The sequence below is a fragment of the Lipomyces arxii genome, assembly GCF_038497795.1.
Source record: "Lipomyces arxii strain Phaff 12-163 unplaced genomic scaffold V1512scaffold_7, whole genome shotgun sequence".
NCBI classification, from domain to species: Eukaryota; Fungi; Ascomycota; class Lipomycetes; order Lipomycetales; family Lipomycetaceae; genus Lipomyces; species Lipomyces arxii.
Window position 1 is genome coordinate 223,860 of NW_027117706.1, and position 21,307 is coordinate 245,166.

The following is a 21,307-nucleotide window of genomic DNA, read 5'->3' on the forward strand; positions in this document are numbered from 1 at the left end:
GCACATCATATATGGCTTAGGAGAGTAAATATCACAAATTTGGTTTGTGATGGGAACACATTCCAACAGTCAGGAGGTTTTTCTATTGTAATCAATTGTGCCAATACAACAAAACAGCGCGTTAATTTAAATCTGACACACGAACAAAACTCTAGAAAGAGATCATTCATCCAAGGCGAAAGTTTAATACTGACTGCTCAGCCCACGTCGTGACCTTATAATTACAACCTTCTGAATCCTCACTTTCAATGTATTCATCATCGTAGTAAACATGGCTGGAAGTAGTTCTGGAGTGTTCAGTGGAATGAATCCGACTGCGTACAGCGCGACGGACCCATTGATGCTTTTTGTCATACAAGTAAGAGTTCTATTATAGGTAATTTACAAATCTGACGAGAATGGAAAGCTGGTTATTATTGTCGTGTTTTGTCGACTATTACATTATCCTTTATCTCTACTGCGTCAACCAAGAGTCATTGCTGAAGTAATTGGCGGTGTTCTACTTGGGCCGTCAGTGATGGGCCGAATTCCTAACTTCAATGAAGCTATTTTCCCGACAGCATCGATGCCATTGTTGACTCTAGTTGCAAATATTGGTCTTGTTTTTTTCCTGTTCTTAGTCGGTCTGGAATTGGACCTGTCGCTTGTTAGGAAGAATTTTCGTATTTCGGGTGCTGTCGCCCTGGCTGGTATGGCTTTGCCTTTCGGTCTTGGTGTAGCTGTGTCTGTTGGTCTTTATAAGCACTACCATCTTGAAGCAGATGACATTGATACGAAGATGTCATTCGGACTATATGCGCTATTCGTTGGGGTCGCCATGGCTATCACAGCTTTTCCTGTGTTGGCTCGTATTCTGACCGAGTTGAAGTTATTGTCGACAAATGTTGGAACGGTTGTTCTCTCAGCAGGTGTTACAAACGACGTCGTAGGGTGGATTCTGCTCGCCTTGACAGTCGCATTGGTAAACTCTTCTTCTGGTATTGTCGCGCTCTATGTATTCTTGGTCTCCGTCGGTTGGATTCTATTTCTGATTTTTGCAATCAAGCCTCTGTTCAGATACGCAGCCCAAAGAACTGGGAGTTTAGAAAACGGACCAACTCAGCTCATGATGGTTTTCACATTGCTTCTCGTTTTAATTTCTGCGTTCTTCACTGACATGATTGGTGTGCATGCCATTTTTGGTGGTTTCTTGGCCGGTCTGGTCGTGCCACATGAACACGGGTTTGCAGTCAAAGTCACAGAAAAAGTTGAGGATATAATCACACTTCTGTTCTTGCCACTGTATTTTGCTTTGTCTGGTCTGAAGACCAATCTTGGTTTACTTGACGACGGTTTGACATGGGGATATACAATTGCCATTATTAGCATTGCCATGATTTCAAAGATCACCGGTGGTACAGTTGCTGCAAAATTGAGTGGAATGCTGTGGCGTGAATCTTTCACAGTTGGTAGTTTGATGTCTTGCAAAGGGTATTGGTTTGTGTATGCGTGATCACATCTTGCTAACTAGATAGATTGGTGGAACTCATTGTGTTAAACGTAGGCCTGCAAGCTGGTATTCTGAGTGAGCGAGTGTTCACAATGTTTGTTGTTATGGCTCTTCTTTGCACTTTCTTCACTACAGTAAGTGAGTCAGACTACTTGTTTGAGTAAGGCTAATGGTATAGCCAATTACAATGATGCTCTATCCGCCATGGTATCAAAAGAAAGTTGCCATGTGGCGTCGTGGTGAGATTCAATGGGATCAAGACCTCACGCAAGTTCCACTTGATTTGCACGACGAGCGCGCGTCTTCCGAGACTGTGCGGGATGAGGCTACAGTCAATCCGCTTAAGATGCTGACCATTTTGAGCAACTCGGCATCAGTACCTGCGACTATGGCTCTGTTGCAGCTTTTCGCTCCGGTCCTTAGCACCAATTCCTCTACTTCGGCAACGCACCCAGGCCTGCAGCCTGAAAAACTAGAATCGGTGATGAGCATCGAAGTTGCTGACGAGCTGACGGTGCATGGACTCCGGATCGAGGAACTGACTGACCGTGAGTCTGCGATCGTTAGAGCGACTGAGGAAGAGACTGGAGTGCCGCAAGTTTGCCGCGATGTCATGCTGCAGTCGTTCTTATGGGTTAATAAATTTTGGGGAGGATGCCGGCTGTCTGGCTCGCGTGCGATCATTCCGGAGTATCAATTTGCTGGATATAGTAGCTCTAAAGCGTCCGATATGAATGCCGATGTTATTGTTGTACCCTGGAGGATTGAGAGTGCAACCGACTTTTCTCAGTCTCGCATGGGAAGATTTGTTCGGGGACTATTAGATGTGGTGTCTTGCGATACGATAGTGTTTCTAGATCGAGGATTCTGTGACAACACAGAGGTGGAACACATGGCACCGGGCAATTCGTCCACTGAGTTATTAGTCGGTCGATCAGGTGGCACAGAGTTCACACATATAATGTTTCCTTACTTGGGGAGTGCGGACGACGAAAAGTTGCTGTCACTGCTCTGTGCCCGGGTGCTTGCACATCCGAATGTAACTGCTACAATTCTGCACGCGACACCAGATCTTGAATTACCCGAGCGATATCTTGATAGGATTGTAGTTGAACAGCTGGAATCTATCGATGAAGTTCGCAGTGAGTGTGTCCGCAAGGCGCAGATTGAGATTGTTCGGCCGTCTGACGTCATCGTGGTGGGCAGAGACAATGTTGGACTAGAGGCGTCTGAATCATTCTCGGCATCGTCGTCGTCAGAGAAGCCACCTGGTATGTTCGGAGAGTTTGTTGATTGTGTATTAAATAGCGTTACACACGGTAGTTTTATGGTTTATCGTGCAAATTAGTTTATTGTTCTGTGTTCTTTGTTGTACAAAATCTCATGTTTGAACTGAGACATTTTTAAGCTTTCAGGGTGATTTTGACACCTGCTTAGTGGCAAGCCATTGAAACCTTATTTTACATAATCTCGCCATGTTTTGAAGAGCTTAAGTTGGCACATCTGATTTGTATTTTAACGCGCTTAAAGTGAGACAAAGTTATATAAACTAACTACATAAAGACTAGACTGTAATTTAAGTTTGTACTAATAAGCAGCTCGTGAGTTTATGATTCACGTGGAGGTCATTGCTTAGGACTCTAATCTTAACTATTTATACCATAAATTTGTATTACTATACTCGTATATACCTCCACCAAACGCGTCCTAGGCCACAAAACGTACTATAAAGAACTAAAAATCTTGAGATGAATTTTGCTTTACCGCGATTGATTAAGATAAAACAAGATCTTATATAGCTGAGAAGTGTGTACATAATCAACACTATATCTCTTATTCATTCGTCAGCTCATACTTTGATCTTTCAGAAGCTGAACAGAAGTCATTGGTTACAATTACTCATTGACTTCAGCCGTTTGATGAGCCAAATTGAACAGGAGAAATGTGGAATTTACTACAGACTCAACGATCCAGGGTCACGGTAGAGTCCGTATCGGCTCCTGATTTACCTCTAACAAAGGCATTTTTCAACGTGGTTAACAATTCTCTAATATGTTTGCTGGGCCCATCGGATTATCAGTATGAGACTGAACTGCAAGAAATTAAGGTGTGTGTACTCTTTACTTTATACGAATGAGTTTGCTAATGTGGTGGAATCGTAGCCAGATGGAACGGTTAAATTATTAGCAGCATGGTTTACTACACCACTTGCAGAGGACTCCTTACCCTCAGGTTTGAGCGTACCAGAAGGAGCATTTGGCTCTGATCGCGTAATTGATTTGCACTTCTTTCCTGACAGTAATAATGCGGTCATTGTGATGGCTGGTGGAGAAATCGTTAATATCGAAGTTGATGAAGATCCAGAGGGAGAAGGAAATGTGACTGTTGTTGGATCAGTGGACGAAGGGTTTACTGCGGCAAGCTGGAGTCCAGACGAAGAAATTTTGGCCCTAACGACAGGCGCAAAGTCATTGATTCTGCTCAGTAGGCAGTTTGATCAAGTAGCAGACTTTGAGTTTTCAGCAAAGGATATTACTATGTCGAGTCATGTTTCTGTTGGTTGGGGAAAGAAGGAGACTCAGTTCGAAGGAAAAGGTGTTAAAGGCAGGCGTGATCCTACTCTTCGACAGGCTATAGATGAAGGCGTGTTGAGTATTAAAGATGATTCACAGACACGCATTTCGTGGCGTGGTGACGGTGCGTACCTCTGTGTTAACTCAGTAGATACCGTCGCTACAGATATCGGTGAATGTCTTCGCCGCACAATTCGGGTGTTTAGCAGAGACGGCGTGTTGGACAGTGTTTCTGAACCAGTTGACGGTCTTGAAAGTTTTGTGTCATGGAGACCGTCGGGAAATCTGATTGCGTCCGTCCAACGAATAGTTGATGGTGAGCGTCGAGGACTGGATGTAGTGTTTTTCGAGCGGAATGGATTACGGCGTGGTGAGTTTAAGACTAGACTATTGACTGATGAGACAATTCTCGATGTGCAATGGAACGTTGATTCAACCGTGCTGGCAATTTTGTTGAGCAATAGGATACAGTTTTGGACTGTCAACAATTACTACTGGTATTTGAAGCAAGAGCTATATCTTACGAAAGAAGAGCCAATGCGGTTTATGAGATGGCATACCGAGCGGCCATTAACACTGATTCTGGGACAGAAAGACTTCATGGAAATCTTTGAGTTTGCGTCCAGTTTATATACGGGATCAAAGGCGCCACCAAACGATAGCGGAGTTCTGATGGTGGCCGATGGTAAGAATTTGAAAATTACGCCTTTGAAAATTGCAAACACGCCGCCTCCAATGGCATTTCGCACGCTTGAACTTGCGTCTTCTTCTGCACATGCATCTATTAACGTTTCAAACGACTTAATTGCTGTTCTTGAGCATTCCGAAATTGAACTTGCACAGTGGTCGTTACTTGGTTCCAAGTCGATTGCGACCCCGACAGTCACAAAATCGATTCCATTGACAGAACTTGATCTGGTAGGTATTGCCAGACAACTCCGATTTATTAGTAGGAACGTGCTGGCGGTTTTGTTTGACTACCCTCATTACAGTCGGGTTAGTCTTTTGAAATTTAACAATGATCTAGAGTACGACATTGTATTCACTCATGATTTTGAAGCGTCAGTCGTGACTATGGCTCCAAGGACGGATCATCGTGCTATCGGTATCGAATTAGCCAATGCCGATGTCTGGGAAATTTGCTCCAGTTCAGACGATGGGGAAACTTATGAAATTACGGTCTCAAAGATTTTGCAGCTGCCTGAAAGATGTTTGACTGTTGGAGACGCAATTGTGGGTGACAAAATTTATGTGTTTGGTCTAGCCTCGAACGGCCGGTTATACGCCAATCAGCAGAGAATCAGCGTATCATGTACGTCATTTATTGTGACTGAAAACTATTTACTATACACCACTGCGCAGAATTTTCTCAAGTTTGTCCATCTTACAGCCGGTGATGCAGATTTAGATGTTGTGCCGGATGCTGCTAACGATGACGAACGTTCACGGGCAATCGAGCGTGGTGGTAAGATTGTCTCGATTATGCCGTCGAAGGTTGCGGTTGTATTGCAAATGCCACGTGGAAATTTGGAGACTATTTATCCACGGCTGCTGGTGCTTGAAGGTGTTAGACGGAATATTGAAAAGTATGCGGAGTTTTGCTGTTTGGTTGAATGCGCTGACAAAGTCTAAGACGTGACTACTTAGAAGCTTTTAAGGCTTGTCGCATTCATCGTGTCAATCTTGACATCTTGTACGATTATGATCCCCAACTGTTTATGGATAATGTAGAAATGTTTGTGAAGGCATTGGGCAAGGTTGATTATCTTGATTTGTTTATGTCTGGATTAACGTAAGTCTGCTTTTGTGTTTGGTAGTAAAATGGCTGACGGGGGTAGAAACGAGGACGTTACTAAGACTATATACAAAGCCACAATGCCGACTGGCGTTGACGAGACTGCTATGGCGTCGCTGTCATTGGAACCTGTAACTGCAGACAAGGCGATGGAGGATCACAAGTCGAAGATTAATCGGATTTGCGACGCAATATTGGGCGTTCTTTTGCAAAGTTACAGCAAGAGTCATACTCAGTCGATTATTACTGCGTATGTCTGCAAGCATCCACCAGATATCGAGGCTGCGCTTACTCTTATTGCAAATTTCGGTCGTATGTTTGATATCTTTTTAGGTTCGACGTAGTATTAACGAAGGTAGATGATGATCAAGAGAATTTGACGAGGGCTATAGAGCATATTTGTTTCTTGCAGGATGTCAATAAGTTATACGACTATGCACTGGGGATTTATGATTTACGACTAGCGCTTCTGATTGCACGGCAATCTCAGAAAGATCCTCGAGAGTATCTCCCGTTCATCAACGATCTACAGAATCATGTTCCATTACGGCGACGCTTTTTACTAGACGAACATCTTGGCCGACATGCAAAGGCATTGACGCATTTGACCGGGATGAAATATGACGACGATGGGAAAGAGATTTTTCCCGAAGTTGAGAGATTTATTGTCAAGCATGTCTTGTACAAAAACGCGCTGCAGATTTATAAGTATGAGCCAATCAAGCAGTATGCAATTTTAACGCTGTTTGCCAAGTACTTGAAGCAGAATGGCGAGTTCAAAGAAGCCGGATTGGCGTATGAACTTTTGGGCGATTACAATGACGCGTTAGATTCGTACGTGCTTGGTACTCACTGGCGTGAAGCCTTGGCCGTGTGTTCTATGGCCAATTCTGCTCAATCTGATGTTCACGATGTGTCACTCAAACTTGCGGAAGCATTGTTGGAAGCCAGACAGTACAAGGACTCGGCTACGGTGTACCTTGAATACTGTCGTGACTTGAAAGAGGCCGTGCTGGCGCTTTGCAAAGGTTTCTTTTACTCTGATGCGATTCGTATCATTTTGCAGCAAAACACAGCTAAATTCATACATGAGCTGCTTGAACCTGCTTTGGTCGATGGGTTTAATACAATTTCGGAATTGCTGTCGGACTGCAGAGGTCAATTGAATGCCCAGATTGAAAGGTTGCGAGAGCTACGAGTGAAGAAGCTGGAGGATCCAATGAGCTATTTCGAAGGCGCAGAAGAGTCAGATATCCCGGATAACGTGTCGATAGCACCAAGTGAGATGTCAACTTCGGCGTCATTGTTTACTCGATATACCGGTAAGACAGCCGGCACAGCACAAACTGGTGCATCGCGCAAGACAGTCAAGAACCGGCGGCGAGAAGAGCGCAAGCGCGCGCGGGGCAAGAAAGGTAGCGTGTATGAGGAAGAATACCTGATCAACTCCATCGGCCGGTTGATTGACCGGATAAACGAGACTCGCGGCGACGGGCGACGGTTAGTCGAAGGACTGATGCGGCGCGGGATGCGTGAACGTGCGCTGGAGATTCAGCGGCGGTATGTGGAGTTGGTCGGTAGCTTGAACATGTGTGTCGGTGAGGTCTACACTATTTCAGAACGCGACCGGCAACGGTACGACGATGAAGGCAACATGTATCTTGCACCGGAATTGCCTGTGCCAAAAGTTGAGGATTTTGAAAAGATGGAGATTTTAGATTATGATTAGACTGGGTTGTACATAAATTTAGCATACATAGATTCGCGATAAGTTTTGTTCGGAATGGATCTCAGTTTTATTTGACACACAGTATTAAATCGTCCTACATCTACAACAGCGCCCTGATTTTTTCGGTTGCTTCCCAAGTCTCACCAGCAGGAAGCGTGGTCCACTTGCTCACACTTCCAGCTTCAACGCAAATCATGGTCTTGTATCCAGTCTCGGGTTTGAAATCGCTCATGCTCTTGGACGCGTCAACCCATGGATTCCAGACGACTAGAAAATTAATAAAACTAGACCGTTTTGTTGTGAACAGAGGTACATACCAACGTCGTCGAGATTCTTTCGTGAAATCTCATATAATGTCTTGCCCTCTGAAACGATTGAAACTTCTGCCGAAATGTTTTCGTACACACGGTCGACTTGGGATGAGATTGTGACTGGCTCGCTTACGGACGTGAATTCTGACTTTGAGACCTTATCAACAACATGTACGCTGTCCAATCCGTGGACCTGAACCTTGTCGACATCCTAGATACTAAATCAGTGAAGTTCTGCCCGAGCAGCATAGCTTAACATACAGGAATTTTAAAGTAAGTGTGAAACAAGACCTGAAAGTCCCAGTCAACGGTGCTAGTGTTTTCAACCTTCAGCGAAGTCTCGAGCGTATCCTCGCCGAGCGCAACGGTGTAAATCAAGGTGAAATCAAAATTCCATGCGTTCTTGAGGGTATCAGACAAGTTCTCGGGACCAAGTCCAAACTGAACAGTCAACGGATTAGCCGACGTTTGGCCTAAAAACTCCCACTACATCATTGTTAAAATCAAACTCGAATCAACATCACCTGAGAAAATACCTTTGATAATCTAGCAACTCCGTGCTGTGGCAATGCAGCAGTAGGACCCGATACAGCCTTTCCAAAAACCTGGAATTCTTAACTACGATTCTGTACACGATGCACACACACATACCGGGAACACTAACGGAATACCACCTCGAACAGCCTTGGAACCATCCAGAATCGCACCTCTGGTCTCGCAATTAGCTCTCAATTGATCCCGTGAACTCATTCACTGCACACATACTCGCTCAGCCATAACTTCTCTTCACCCTTGACAGTCCATGACAAAATATTGGCTCCGTGCAACAAGATCTCGACCGAAGTTGATGCATCAGTCGGTGACGTCAAGACGACCTTGGTCTCAGTTTGATCAATTGGCATTTTTGAAGTACGTGAATTAAAAGTGAATGCCTGAGAATTTACAATTGGAAACAGTCGAAGCCTTGGAAAATGTAGTCTTTGTCTCAATCGCAGTCGGTTCGCCAACATAAAATATTAGGTCCGCCGTGGGACGGTGCCTGTCGTCAGTGCTCACACTTTAACTCCCCCCCCCCCCGGGTTTTCTCACGCCGCGCACCCCATTCACTTACAGCTCTGTTCTTTGTTCTCGGCCGCCCACCGTCCGCAATTTGTATAGACTTCGTGTTTTCAATTTATTGCGAAAAGACAATAGAGCATTCTGTTGTTTGTTGTAAGATTACGTCTGCTCTAATTTACTGTCGCTGGTACTGGTGCTAATGCAACTAACTACATGTGGGAGTGCAGCCAATAAACATTTAAAGCGATATTATTGTACAAAGAGCACGTGCTGTCTCAAAAAACACCTGCTAAACAACATCTGCTAATCCTACAGACAAATATCGTCACAACCTTTCTGCAATAACCCTCTTTGTGACATCTCAAGCCGTCGTGGTAAATAATCCCCTTTTTTGTCCGTCTTGCCATAGACCACTTCAAGACAAGGCTCACATAAAATAACTGCACTATTCTCGTCAATTGTCCGCAAAGCATACGTGACCACTATCTTAGTCCTTGACTTGGCAATTAGAATTTCTGATCTCGCTGTAAGCGAATCATCATCTAGATTGATGGCTGTAATGTAGCTGCTAGACAACATGTCGATTTCCTGTTTCAAGTATTTGCACTGCTGCCACACTAAACTAATATCTTGCATTTTACGACCAAGTGCGGTTGTATCCGAAATGTTGCGCATGATTCGCAAAAAGAATTCATCGACTTGGCTGCTTTCTGTGCTGCAGGTACCAACTCGGAGAATGGCTTTAGTTTGCAAATCAATCTCAAGCTCTAATTCACCGTCGTATTTCAACACGAGGAAGTTGTCGGTAATTGCCTTGATTTCCCATTTGAACAGCTGCCCGATCTGATGTATTTCGTTTTTAACGACTTGAATTGTCCCAGTATCAATTCCTCTGTTGTCTTCGATGACTTGCTCTAGGCTCGGCATGGCCGACTGAGTCTCCTGAATTTTTCCGGTTATTGCACTTATGTCAACAGACAATCGTCCATCTTCTTCCACCAAACCAGTCTTCACCTTCCGCTTTTCCTGACAGTCTGGCTCAATCAAACTGACTTTCTCGCGAATAATCATGAGCTCTTCCTGATCACAGTCCGCGGCATCATTCTTCCGCTTTTTTAGCTGTTCCAGTCTAGCTCTCATTTCTGAATGTCTGACTTTGATGTCTGCAACTGTTGGCTCTACTGTCTCTTCAAGCTTCGCAAGATTGGCACAATCTTCCTTCAGAAACGTTATGTTCTTTGCCAAAGTACCCAAAATACCGTCAAATAGTTTTGATCTCCACTCATACCATATTCCTTTGGCCTGGAGACGCGAGAAACTCTTGATAACTTTGAATTGAGCACAGAATGCAGCCTGGCTATCTAAAGATGACTGCACGTACCGGCGAAAAAGTTGCGGATTCTCTTCAATAGTTTCGGATTCCAATCGCTCAAACAAGTCGTTGCCTTCTTCGATATTTTTGCGTAGCTCCTTGCAGCTCTGTATTAGTTAGCATCAAACCACGGGAGTGCGTTAAACAATTCACGTACAAATTCAAAGAGCTCCAATGCTGGATACTCTAGATACTTGGCCAAAACAGTAGCGGAAAATGAGGCTTCTGCAGCTGGCTGTTGTGGGAAAAATTTAGTATTTCTTCTCTTAGTATTCAATCCTTCCAGAAACTGAACAGATGCCATTCTCAAAAAGTCATTCAAAGACAACGGCTCATAAAACTCGTCTTCTGGTGCAACATCTCGTCGGTCTGCAGGCTTAGGAGAGAGAGCGTGCGTATTGATGGCTTGCTGTAAGTTCAAAACTGGGGCATCCAAGTGATTCAACTTCGGCACTGGTTTTGACATGCTTGCCTTGACTGGCGACAGCGCTGATGAGACTGCTTTCAACGGCGAGTAGATTTTTGTTAGGGCTTGTTGCTCTTCCGATTTCAAAAACTCTAGTGATTCCTGTCGACTTGAATTAACTGGAAGTCTGACCGGCGTGCGAGACGCCTTCTTTGGAGTCAAACTTTGAATGCGCTTCTGTAAACTGCTGGTGCTGAAGGTAAATAACGTCTTGTTAATATCGTTCTTTAGCTTTTGTCCATCAGGAGTTCCAATCGTAACATTTTGTCCATCAAATAACAGTGGGATCTTTTCGTCCACCAAGCTCTTGCGTCTAAAAGATTCTCTTCGACACGGTGATGCTTTTGGCGACTCCATGTTGGCAGTGCTCGTAATTGCAGGATTCGCAGAAAATGACAATCTTGTTGGAGTCGCGTGACCGATGGTAAAACTCGACTCTCGCTTAAGACTGCGAACGCTCTGTGGTGTGCCGACAAGATCAGATGCTCTAGATTTTCGATTGCTCAGCGGCGTACCCACTTGATTCACAACAGGCGACTGAGTGCTAATAACAGGGGAATGAATCTTGGCGACTGGTGATTGCTCCAACTTGCCCACCGCTACTGTCAGATCCATCGGAACGCTTAGCAAAGTGTCATCTTCTTCTTGTCTAGCTGCTTCTTCGGGCTGTATTGAGCCGATTGCTCGTGTAATGTCCATAGTAACTCCAGCGTCATCCTCATCGTCTGCTTCTTCCTTGGGTTGAATTGAACCAATCGCACGAGTAATGTCTATAGTTACTCCGGTGACGTCTTCTTCCTCTTCGACGGGGTGCCCATTACTCTGAATAGAACCCACAGCCATGGTAATGTCCATCATGACTCCAGTACTGGTAATATCGTCACCATTTTCAAGATCACCCACAGTGCTCATGTCCATGGGTTGTTCTTCAGCGTTATCTTCGATCCATCCGACTGCTTTTGTGACGTCCATGGTCTCTTCGTTGTTTGCATCTTCCTCATCCTCGTCTTCATTGGCCATGTGATTTCTGGTATATGTGTTGCCGATTGCTGTCGTGACATCCATTGCCTGAGTGTCGCCTTCATCATCGCCTTCACTGTCATCATTTGTTGTCATGTTCTGTTCGGACTCCTTGCGAGCCGAAAGTGGGGAGAAAAAAGTTGTTGTAATTAAATCTTGCGACGGGCCTGGTGATACCAAAGGCTTTGTTTCTAGTCTATCAGCAGACACAAGGGCTGTATCAAACTCATCTTCAAAAACGTCAGTGACGTCCTCCATTTCAACCTCACTATCGTTTTCATCTTGCACAAAATCTTGTATGAGAGCACGCGGCGGTGTTCGATTGATGAGCGGTGAGTTTCGCAAAGGGCTAGCAGAACCCATCCGATAAAACACTGCACTTTTCTCTTGTGCTGACGAGTCTGCAAAAGGAACACCCTGTTGAGGTGTGCTTGCCGCTGATTCTGCTGAGAACGACCGAATGTCTTCCGGACTGATGTCAAACGTACTAAAAAAAAGTCAAACGTGATAATACATTTAAATAACGGTTTATTTACTGCAAAGTGGCTTCCGGAGCAAAACTTACTCTTCTGTTTCGATCCATTGGGGGCCTTGTTGTGGGTTCTTCCTTGAGTGCAACTTGCATAACACCGATTACAGTATGGTTATCGTCGTAAGCAGAATTTGATGCTTTTAAAATACTTCGAGGCGCTGTCGGTATGCGTGACGGCCCATCTGTTCTTCGTTTTCTTGCCATTGGTAAGGTTACATCATCGGAAACACCTAAACTTTTGGCGCGCTTTCGGCCAGTAGAGGAACCTGTATCAGCATTCTCATTAAAACCAAACGCAATTGACTTTCTCTGCTTTGGCTTTGTAGGTGATGGCATAGCTGCAGATAAATCCCGAGATGGTGGTAACGCGAGTAGTGAGAAGCAGATCAAGCAGCACAAACACAGAAACGTAAACAAACAACAGTAAACAAACAGAGTTTAAAGATTCAGTCGGGTTAGGGTATATTTTACAAGCCCCTTTATAAAGTGTAAGCAGATACCCTTACTTAGGGTTCGTAATTCGCAGTCACGCTGATCTGTTGCCGTGCAGTTTGAAGCAATTTGTGTACACGAATCGTTAGCTGTGGGAATATCGACATTGAACACCACGTCGTCCATTCAACAACATCAACAACCAAATTCAAAATGGCAACGGAATTGACAGTTCAGGCTGAGCGTGCTTTCCAGAAGGTATTTACAGTCAAAATAACCATAAACAAATTATGTTATGGATCAGAGTATGCTGACATGAATGTGTTTATAGCAACCTCACATCTTCCTTAACGCGAAGACCAAGGGAAAGAAGTCTACCAAGCGTTGGTATAAGGAAGTTGGTCTTGGATTCAAGACCCCTAAGGAGGCTATTACTGGACACTATATTGGTATGGATTTTATTACAAAATTGGAACTCAAAAAGAAGGAAATCTGACTCGGTTTGTTATAGACAAGAAGTGTCCATTTGTTGGCCTCGTTTCGATCCGTGGACGTATTCTTACTGGAACTGTTGTCTCCACTAAGATGCACAGAACCATCATCATAAGACGGGACTATCTTCATTACGTATGTTTGCCTGCTTCTGGTATTGTTCATATCAATTCTAACTGTTCTTAAGATTCCCAAGTACAACAGATATGAGAAGAGACACAAGAATGTTGCTGCTCACGTTTCCCCTGCTTTCCGTGTTTCTGACGGTGATGTTGTCACTGTTGGCCAGTGCCGACCTATCTCCAAGGTACATTGGTCTAATGTTGTGTAAATATAGAATAATACTAACATGTATAATAGACTGTCCGATTCAACGTTCTTAGAATCAACAGTACTGAGGGAGGAAAGAAGCAGTTCAACAAATTCTAGATTACAAAAAAGTTATTTGGAGTTTATTTTAATAGCATGTATATTGTACAATCTATGTTGAGTTAAATGGTACTGTTCACGACTTAATCTTAATTATGAAGCGATTTTGTTATATCATTTGATCTTCGCTTATGCTGGTACTGCATATTTCTATTGCATATGGGAATACCGTTAGAGATTGAATGTTTTACCATGGGCACGGGCACACTACAAAAGAGTGAATGCTGTATACCTCAACAGTGAGCATATTAGTAACTTTATGGCTCACGACTGTATCGTAGAATAGTGACCATGATTTGTTCAAGGAACCTGATATTTGAAACGATGTAGTTCTGGCTGATTAGCTACGATAGACGCTTGAGCTTTTCTTCTGTCAGAATACCCCTGGAATATATACAGAACATTCATCCCTGCGAAAGCGTCAAGTTGCATAATGCTAAATATAATTGGGTGACAGGCTTTACAAAGCAAAGACTTATTGTAGTTCATAAGCAATTATGTCGACAGCTCGATTTGGGGATTTCAGCGAAAAGGCGATTCGCCGTGAGTTCCGCCAGTACATCACTGAAGTGCGCCAGATCCATGAAAGCGAAGTCAACGTATGAAGCGTCAATAAGTTATTGCTATGAGTAAAACTTTAAAGTTAACTGACTTGATTAGAATCTTATTAAAGGCGCCCGAGAAGGTAAAGGTGCTATTGTGGAAGACGCGTTTATGACAGGGAGTTACCGTGATTATACTTTGTCTGCTTTTATGCCGACAGCTAAGACTTCGCCTAAGAATGTGATGAAATTTACGGTGGATGTATGTATCAAGTATGCTAGTGCTTGCAGTTATCACTGATTCAGAAAGTCGTTTAAGAAACACGAAAATACGAGACGACAGCTAAGATTTGAGTCTGTGCCGATTCCATGTCAATTGGCGTTACCGCTATACAAAAGTTACACACCACTTTCCAGTGGAATACATGTTGAAGATGATGAGTTTTTGCGATACTTGCCTTATTTTGGCGAGAATGGCGAAGAGGACGGTCTGAATTTGGAAGAAATGTTTGAGGACAGAACTGACAGTCACTTTGAACTACTCAAACGAGAAAGTGAGGCGTAAATAACATGCTTGGCGCTTTTTCTGACTGCTTGCTTTAGAAGCCAGGTTTTTGTCTGTCAATTTCTTAGAGTTAATGGCCAGATACGGACTGTCCAAAAGTCAACTTATGGGATACTTTCTACATCACGTTACTTCTAATACACAATCCCAGAAATTGGTGATGCCTGATAAGTTTAAAATGGATGAGAAGAAGAAGAAGCTACTGAGAGAGCATACCAGAAAGCTGGACAACCGCAGTCTCGCAAAGGTCGATATGATTTGTCGCATATTTAAAGACATGACTAGAATCAGTGTTCTTGAGATACTCAACGTGTATCCTACAGACATTTTCATTGAAGATAAGAGATCATCGTACGTCACGTTCAGAGTTTTGGTATTCACTTTTAACTTCATACAGGCTGCGAAGCTTTCAGTCATCACCAGTATATGCTCTTGATTCTTACTCATCACTGCATTGCCCATTCTGTCACACGCACGAGTGTTCTTGGCACGGTAATAAATATGATTAGAGAAGCTTCACTGTGCTGATCGTGCTAAAGAGCCGGCTTACCTCACTATGGGTGACAATGGAAGTTTCAGAACCAGTACTTTACAGGAAACTAATACTTCAAACTTATCCACTGCAGCAAACAAACTTTTACCGGATCTAGTCCCTTGTTCAGCTGACTGCTATCTAAATGTAATGCCTAGACAAGTTATTTTTCTGCAGAAGCTGATTTGTAGAAATCGGACAAAGGCGAGCTGTTGCAACGATGGTCCGACAGTGAGATATCACTCATTAAGATGACCGGCGGTGTAATGATGAGCAATAATCGAACATCATGTTTGCTCACGACCATGATGACGAGACCATGTTACGAGGTTATACTTTGCGTTGGTACGAGAGATGTTAGCTGACTCTGTTTAGATTCAGTTCAAGCTAGATGAACTTAAGCTGACGCCAAAATATTTTAAGGCTAATAAACCTTTGTTATCCAGGTTAAACTTGTCAGATCCATATACTCCACAAGGGTTACATAAGAGGAAACGAAAGGCGTCTACAATATATCCAGACGATTGCTCTTTAAGTGGTAACCACCTCAAGCGTGGAAACGTTAGTCCTTGTATGCACAAGGGTCCATGTGGCGTTAATTGTGCATGTGTATCTAGCAAAGTGTTTTGTGAGAAATCTTGCGCATGTCCGGCTTCGTGTCCCAGACGATGGAGAGGCTGTCGATGCACCGCGAGTAGGTGCGGCACAAGCGCGTGCGAGTGTTTTAAATGGAATCGCGAGTGCGACCCTGATTTGTGTCGAACTTGTGGTGCTGACGAAATTCTGGATCCTAAGAATCGTGACATTGTCGAAAACAAGCGTTTCTGTAAGAATGTGAATTTACAGAGGGGACTTGGCAAGAGAGTGATTATTGGTCCGAGTAATGTTGCAGGTTGGGGGCTCTTTATGGGAGAGCCAATCAAGCAAGATGAATATCTTGGAGAATACAAAGGCGAATTGATTTCGCAAGACGAAGCAGAAAGACGAGGGTATATGACTGTCTATTATCTCTCAGATATTCAGACTAATCCCACTAGCAAGTTATACGACAAGCGCGGAGTCAGCTTTTTGTTCGAGTCATCAAAAGGTTTGTTTTGATGTGTTAGCGCTAAATTCCACTCCCATTAACATACACAGATCAATGTGTCGATGCAACAAGAGCTGGGGACAAGTTGCGTTTCATAAATCATTCGCGACACAGCCCTAATTGTCATGCACGCATTTTGCTTGTCAACGGTATACATAAAATTGCCTTTTTTGCCAAGCGACGCATAAAGGAAGGCGAAGAGTTGTTTATAGACTATGGGTAAGTTTGGTTAAACGAGTAAGGGTGCTACAGACTAACTCTTCGTGCCCAGGTATAACAACAAAACTATTAAGTTTGTACCCTTGGAACATGCCAAACGTACGGAATTGTACGGTAGAGAGTAGACATGATATTGAGTTGTTGTAATAATATACCCAGTTGCCATGTAAGTGAAAAATGGAGCTGGTTAGGGTTAGAACTCATGTCTTACGATGGGCCCGCGATACATGTGAATAAACATACTCACACAATTGAAAAGCTAGATTGTGGCCTCACTTGAGTCACGCGTATCTGCATGCGGTAATATTTTTAGCAGAACGTCTGTACAGTCAATTGCCGGTACAGATCTAAAGCAATTATCTCGTATCAGGATCAATTCTTACCGTACTATGGATTCCTCTAGTAGAGGCCCGCGAAGTGGCATAAATATTTCACAATTCATATCAGTCCCACTTCTAGTGACGACCACCGATGGACGTCAATTTCATGGCCCGCTAATAGCGACAGACAATGTATGTATTGCAGAACTGCAGAATTAGTTGAAGTTATGTGTTACTGATTCGAACAGGAACAAAACATTATATTGAGTGACGCTACAGAACGACTACCGATTGGTTTCAAGTCGAGACGAAAGGAGGGATTCCGTTATGTTGGCATAATTGCTATTCCAGGACAATACATTTTACGAGTCGACGCTAACAAGAAGGCACTTGCAGTGAACACACAAGGGCTGAGTGACGAATTGGGGATAACCAACTTTGAAATACAATAATATAATTGGTAAACTACAGTTCAATTGTCCGATATCGCAGTAAAATTACGAGGAAGTAGTTGTAAAAGAATATATACCGTGGACATGCATTATATACTTTAAACGTCGAAGAGAACTCCTATATACAAAATCAAAATAACAAACTTCATCTCGGGCTCAACTAACTGCGCCAGTTCACTTGATCTAACCCTGACGCTGTTTGTGCTTAGGATTCGCCTTGCATCGAACAAGTACTCTTCCCTTTCTAATAACAATCTATAGTCACATTAGACTATGTCTTAACAACCGCTTCCAAACAACTTACGTAACAGTCTGGACATAACCTCTTGACCGATGACCGCACCTTAATCCCCCTAGACGAATCCACTATTGACACATCTCTGATTGTGGAAGTTCGTACTTGTTGTAGCCGGTTCTGAAGCTGCGAAGACCATGACACGCCTGGAGCTGCATTACGCCGCAAGAACGCAGCTGATATTCTCGAAAATGACAGAATCTGAGAAATCATGCTTTCGCTACTGTGACTAGAAGGATCATTCGTAGCAGCTGCACGAAATTGGTCTTACTACTTTACGCTTCACGAAAATTACAATCTTCAACCACAATCAAACGTGGGTTAGGTGTGGTGCCAGCAAATAATATATCACGTGATGTTTTAGGGGTAGATATTGAGCTTCGAGTTTAGAGTTGTAAGCACAGAAACAAATAACGGTTTCTGTGTTAAAGGACATCTTACATTTTTTTCTCTACGCTTAACGTATTAAAAAAAGCGTAAACCAAGCATTATCAAACACCTGAGTAAAGTCAACCAAAATCAATAAACAAGTAAAAAGTAATCAGAACAGCGAAAGAGACCATACCAGCAATTGGTCACGTTAGTTGAATTGGGTAGAATGTAAATAATGGCAGGTATGCTCCAGACGCGTCGCGCTGCCCCGCTAACTTTTCTTTTTTCCTTCATTAAAACCTATCAAAGTCAAGCTAATCAACCGTCCAGAATGTTTTTCAAACCTCCCAGAGTTACTTCGGCAGTCGAGTACGTCACTTCCAATACCCCGCTGTAAACCGGCGCCAGCTACGCTGTGTCGTCCACCGCAATGTCCTGCACTACCCGTATCCGCCTCGTCCACTTCGGCCACGACCGCAGACACTGGCCCAACTTCCGTCCTTACCGACAACCTCGACGGGGGTCTTCCTAAGACGGAAGAGAATAGAATCAAGCGTTCATGGTTCCACTCCAAGACGGGCCGCCCGCCGTAAGTTCAATATCAAGGACACTGTAGCCCATAATTCCGACCAGTCGCGTGTTGCTGGCCGACGTCCAAAAAGTCCCTCTGGCGCCGTGCCCTTCATCTCAAGCCTAGGGCAGCTGCGTCATTTGATGGAGTGACCACTCCCATCTCATCCACTAAAGCGACTGAGACCATGCGCAAGCTCAAATCAGTGCGCAATTGGTTTAAAAAGAGTTCTCAAAAATCTACTTCTGAGAAACTAAAAACTTGGTATTGCGAGTTGAGACATTTATCACTGAAGAGACCTATAACTGAGCATTGAGGAACTGTGCGCGGCCTTTAAGTCAATGGCTTGGCTGAGAACTGCGGACTGTCAACTTAGCGTCAAACACCTGAGGATTGAGATTTAACGACCAAGGCCTGAGTGTCAGAGACCAATAGTCATGTATAACTCGTGGTAACTTTGCGCTCGTATCTATCAGTTTATACACAGGATGCCTCTGCATCCAGTCACCTGCAAATCTGGGCTGCTGTGCTGGAGGGTGCACGCGTCGACGTTCGGGCCATCGGCTGTCGGACACTGAACAGTACAGTGTCATCATTCGTGGTCAAGGAGGCATCCTTGACATTACGTTCTAAGCTGCGTGGTAAGTCCAGCAAAACTTAGAGCACTTGACATTGACTGCACAAGATAGTCCTGACCAGACAATTCCGGTTCCGCCCACAGGAGGATGTCCCCGATGCTTGACGCCAACTCAACGGAGTCGGTGTATGCCCAAATTGGCGAGTCAGCGCTATCGTCGCTGGCTACAAAACACCCTTTGGTCAAGTGTCGTCAGTCGCGACTAGGGAGTATCGACAGAAACGCACTGTTTGTATGTGTATCAAGACTTAAGACGCTGTGATCACAGATTTTCGTGTCTTTTTGTGTCTGTGTCTTTCCGGCTTTTCTGCGTCTTTTGGCATTTTGGTTTGTTCTTGCTACTTTTTCCTACCTGTTTGTGTTTGGTACCGTTTGGTATCAGTCTGACACCAGTCCAGTATCGGTCTGGCATTGCTTTGGTATCCTTCATGTCTTTCTGTTCGCGATCGTTTGGATATTAAATTGATCTTTTCGACTCATCTTTCAGTAGTCTTTGGCTATTTGAGGTTTGGCCTTTGACTGCTAGCCAGATTTCTGTCTTTGTGTTGTTCTATGCAATGCGAGTATAAGCAATTTTGCGGGTGGGGACCTGCGAGCTGTCTTTGCGTGTGTGTGTATGTGTGTGTATATGTCTATGTGTGTTTTTATTTTTCAATATAGTTATCTCTCTTTACTTTTCACTAAATTTTTGTTGTAGCTTTAGTTAAATTGTTGATGCATGGCATGATTATTAATCAGGCAGCGCATCCCTATCGTCTTTGCGGATCTTGACTGTAAGTCAAATATAGCTTCACGTCTCAGTAACTGAATCTAAGTCAATTTGCCAACTTTTTCTTCAATTGCACGCAATATATAATGCTCTTACATTGACTGTGTATTCACGGTTGCCTGTACAGTTGGTATTGAACACCTACTTTTTAGCTAGATATACTACGATAAAATAAGCCAAAATCAAAAGTGTGTCAACGATATTAGGTCAGATTGTATGTGCAAATAGCATTAGCCGGCATCGTAAATGTGTAAATTAATCTATTTGCATTTGCTAACATTCATGTACGGATGCGACTTCACAGTGAAGCCGCACAACTCAGAAGTTTCGGTTATTGCTAACAATAGGGTTTCATGCCTTTCTTCCCCACAGTTGTCCTTCATACATCTCTGGAATCTTTCCGATATACTAAAGCTTTTCAACTTATTTTCCTGTGTTCAGTTAATTTGAATGTCGTTATTTGGCGCATTTATGTGTTTATGATTTCCTGCTCTTTAAACACCGAGTAAGCTGGCTCTACGTATTGGGACGACTTATGTCGGTAGCAGCATTCACTAATCTCGGTCTGTCTTCGGGGTATTTTTTATACAAGTCAGACAAAACCAGATTATTAGAAATAAAGCAGTTGTTGTAGCTTTTATAATGCTGGTCTGCGTACAGCGCAAAACATGCAACGGCGCTTTGATGTCGCTATAAGGAAATTTATAAGCTCCAGTTGATTTTTCATCTATTGATGCAAATCCCGTACTGCGAAGTCTCGACGAGAACCTCGTTCAGCAATTAACTATTTAACACCAAACAGCGAAATGATTTGCTCTAAATGTTAAGACTTAACCTCAGGCTCAAATGAGTCTTCAGTAAAAACACCAAATTTACTAATCTATCTTGCACAGATCTTGCTTATTTAGCGGCCAGAATTCTATGTACTGGTCAGTTAGTTGAACTGTGCACTCAACACTCTACTCGGCCAGACGAAGCCAACTTGCACGGCAAACGCTGGGATCCAACATCAGGTTCAAAGACCCGGTCCCGTGGATTTCGGGTTCGCTCGACATCGTCCACGGCGATGTCAACTTGAGCTACAATGTGATCGGGTCGAAAGGTATACCAGCAAAACTGCATTTCAGATCCATCCGGCGGGAACGCGGTCACCCGTTCGAACTCGTCGCATGGGAACTCGAGCTCGAGTCTGGACAGACTATAGACCTCATGAATGACGAAAACACGCCCCTGATCTCAGACGACGC

The 21,307-nt window shown here is 43.7% G+C and overlaps 9 protein-coding genes across 9 annotated transcripts; 6 read left to right on the plus strand and 3 right to left on the minus strand.

Annotated features, from left to right (window-relative positions):
- Positions 1-3,011, plus strand: V1512DRAFT_224987 (Sodium/hydrogen exchanger family-domain-containing protein). The gene is made up of 4 exons (XM_066913803.1): positions 1-358; positions 407-1,470; positions 1,515-1,623; positions 1,668-3,011. Exons 1-4 carry the CDS (start codon positions 272-274, stop codon positions 2,835-2,837), a joined length of 2,430 nt encoding a protein of 809 aa, XP_066771605.1. The 5' UTR covers positions 1-271; the 3' UTR covers positions 2,838-3,011.
- A 177-nt stretch (positions 3,012-3,188) lies between these two features.
- On the plus strand, positions 3,189-7,662 carry V1512DRAFT_224991 (IKI3 family-domain-containing protein). The gene is made up of 5 exons (XM_066913804.1): positions 3,189-3,596; positions 3,652-5,648; positions 5,696-5,854; positions 5,901-6,169; positions 6,217-7,662. Exons 1-5 carry the CDS (start codon positions 3,432-3,434, stop codon positions 7,584-7,586), a joined length of 3,960 nt encoding a protein of 1,319 aa, XP_066771606.1. The 5' UTR covers positions 3,189-3,431; the 3' UTR covers positions 7,587-7,662.
- On the minus strand, positions 7,564-8,960 carry V1512DRAFT_262560 (galactose mutarotase-like domain-containing protein). Its single transcript, XM_066916321.1, has 6 exons — positions 8,663-8,960; positions 8,549-8,606; positions 8,434-8,502; positions 8,159-8,383; positions 7,904-8,108; positions 7,564-7,853 (listed from the first exon to the last, which is right to left on the minus strand). Exons 1-6 carry the CDS (start codon positions 8,905-8,907, stop codon positions 7,687-7,689), a joined length of 969 nt encoding a protein of 322 aa, XP_066771607.1. The 5' UTR covers positions 8,908-8,960; the 3' UTR covers positions 7,564-7,686.
- A 229-nt stretch (positions 8,961-9,189) lies between these two features.
- V1512DRAFT_262561 (Spc7 kinetochore protein-domain-containing protein) lies at positions 9,190-12,738 on the minus strand. The gene is made up of 3 exons (XM_066916322.1): positions 12,351-12,738; positions 10,486-12,301; positions 9,190-10,435 (listed from the first exon to the last, which is right to left on the minus strand). The coding sequence occupies exons 1-3, from the start codon at positions 12,680-12,682 to the stop codon at positions 9,266-9,268; spliced, it is 3,318 nt and encodes a 1,105-aa protein (XP_066771608.1). The 5' UTR covers positions 12,683-12,738; the 3' UTR covers positions 9,190-9,265.
- Positions 12,739-12,925: 187 nt separating this feature from the next.
- On the plus strand, positions 12,926-13,977 carry V1512DRAFT_291136 (40S ribosomal protein uS17). Its single transcript, XM_066918246.1, has 5 exons — positions 12,926-13,036; positions 13,110-13,227; positions 13,290-13,405; positions 13,458-13,577; positions 13,631-13,977. Exons 1-5 carry the CDS (start codon positions 12,992-12,994, stop codon positions 13,697-13,699), a joined length of 468 nt encoding a protein of 155 aa, XP_066771609.1. The 5' UTR covers positions 12,926-12,991; the 3' UTR covers positions 13,700-13,977.
- A 219-nt stretch (positions 13,978-14,196) lies between these two features.
- V1512DRAFT_207367 (uncharacterized protein) lies at positions 14,197-16,769 on the plus strand (the record flags this gene model as incomplete). Its single annotated transcript, XM_066913404.1, has 11 exons — positions 14,197-14,298; positions 14,360-14,503; positions 14,552-14,795; positions 14,845-15,157; positions 15,204-15,298; positions 15,346-15,485; positions 15,530-15,667; positions 15,714-16,327; positions 16,376-16,425; positions 16,476-16,644; positions 16,697-16,769. The coding sequence occupies 11 exons, from the start codon at positions 14,197-14,199 to the stop codon at positions 16,767-16,769; spliced, it is 2,082 nt and encodes a 693-aa protein (XP_066771610.1).
- A 264-nt stretch (positions 16,770-17,033) lies between these two features.
- On the plus strand, positions 17,034-17,416 carry V1512DRAFT_207650 (uncharacterized protein; the record flags this gene model as incomplete). Its single annotated transcript, XM_066913415.1, has 2 exons — positions 17,034-17,156; positions 17,213-17,416. The coding sequence occupies 2 exons, from the start codon at positions 17,034-17,036 to the stop codon at positions 17,414-17,416; spliced, it is 327 nt and encodes a 108-aa protein (XP_066771611.1).
- A 56-nt stretch (positions 17,417-17,472) lies between these two features.
- V1512DRAFT_262573 (mitochondrial 54S ribosomal protein bL36m) lies at positions 17,473-18,006 on the minus strand. Its single transcript, XM_066916323.1, has 2 exons — positions 17,721-18,006; positions 17,473-17,671 (listed from the first exon to the last, which is right to left on the minus strand). The coding sequence occupies exons 1-2, from the start codon at positions 17,922-17,924 to the stop codon at positions 17,600-17,602; spliced, it is 276 nt and encodes a 91-aa protein (XP_066771612.1). The 5' UTR covers positions 17,925-18,006; the 3' UTR covers positions 17,473-17,599.
- Positions 18,007-21,005: 2,999 nt separating this feature from the next.
- V1512DRAFT_193954 (DUF1783-domain-containing protein) lies at positions 21,006-21,296 on the plus strand (the record flags this gene model as incomplete). The annotated part of the gene is made up of 1 exon (XM_066913147.1): positions 21,006-21,296. A coding segment is annotated over one exon (291 nt), but the record flags the coding sequence as incomplete, so codon positions are not given.
- Positions 21,297-21,307: the final 11 nt, after the last annotated feature.

Bases quoted from the DNA above. Each gene is read 5' to 3' on its own strand.
- V1512DRAFT_224987 (XM_066913803.1), top strand. From the start codon at position 272: ATGGCTGGAAGTAGTTCTGGAGTGTTCAGTGGAATGAATCCGACTGCG. The intron at 1,471-1,514 runs GTATTGGTTTGT...CTAACTAGATAG, and splicing joins AGTTTGATGTCTTGCAAAGG to ATTGGTGGAACTCATTGTGT. The intron at 1,624-1,667 runs GTAAGTGAGTCA...CTAATGGTATAG, and splicing joins TTTGCACTTTCTTCACTACA to CCAATTACAATGATGCTCTA.
- V1512DRAFT_224991 (XM_066913804.1), top strand. From the start codon at position 3,432: ATGTGGAATTTACTACAGACTCAACGATCCAGGGTCACGGTAGAGTCC. The intron at 3,597-3,651 runs GTGTGTGTACTC...GTGGAATCGTAG, and splicing joins CTGAACTGCAAGAAATTAAG to CCAGATGGAACGGTTAAATT. The intron at 5,855-5,900 runs GTAAGTCTGCTT...TGACGGGGGTAG, and splicing joins TTGTTTATGTCTGGATTAAC to AAACGAGGACGTTACTAAGA.
- V1512DRAFT_262560 (XM_066916321.1), bottom strand. From the start codon at position 8,907: ATGTTGGCGAACCGACTGCGATTGAGACAAAGACTACATTTTCCAAGG. The intron at 8,503-8,548 runs GTATGTGTGTGT...TAAGAATTCCAG, and splicing joins GTATTCCGTTAGTGTTCCCG to GTTTTTGGAAAGGCTGTATC. The intron at 8,384-8,433 runs GTATTTTCTCAG...ACAATGATGTAG, and splicing joins GAGTTGCTAGATTATCAAAG to TGGGAGTTTTTAGGCCAAAC.
- V1512DRAFT_262561 (XM_066916322.1), bottom strand. From the start codon at position 12,682: ATGCCATCACCTACAAAGCCAAAGCAGAGAAAGTCAATTGCGTTTGGT. The intron at 12,302-12,350 runs GTAAATAAACCG...ACTTTTTTTTAG, and splicing joins GCTCCGGAAGCCACTTTGCA to TACGTTTGACATCAGTCCGG. The intron at 10,436-10,485 runs GTACGTGAATTG...TAACTAATACAG, and splicing joins CATTGGAGCTCTTTGAATTT to AGCTGCAAGGAGCTACGCAA.
- V1512DRAFT_291136 (XM_066918246.1), top strand. From the start codon at position 12,992: ATGGCAACGGAATTGACAGTTCAGGCTGAGCGTGCTTTCCAGAAG. The intron at 13,037-13,109 runs GTATTTACAGTC...ATGTGTTTATAG, and splicing joins CTGAGCGTGCTTTCCAGAAG to CAACCTCACATCTTCCTTAA. The intron at 13,406-13,457 runs GTATGTTTGCCT...ACTGTTCTTAAG, and splicing joins GACGGGACTATCTTCATTAC to ATTCCCAAGTACAACAGATA.
- V1512DRAFT_262573 (XM_066916323.1), bottom strand. From the start codon at position 17,924: ATGATTTCTCAGATTCTGTCATTTTCGAGAATATCAGCTGCGTTCTTG. The intron at 17,672-17,720 runs GTAAGTTGTTTG...ATGTGACTATAG, and splicing joins GGTTATGTCCAGACTGTTAC to ATTGTTATTAGAAAGGGAAG.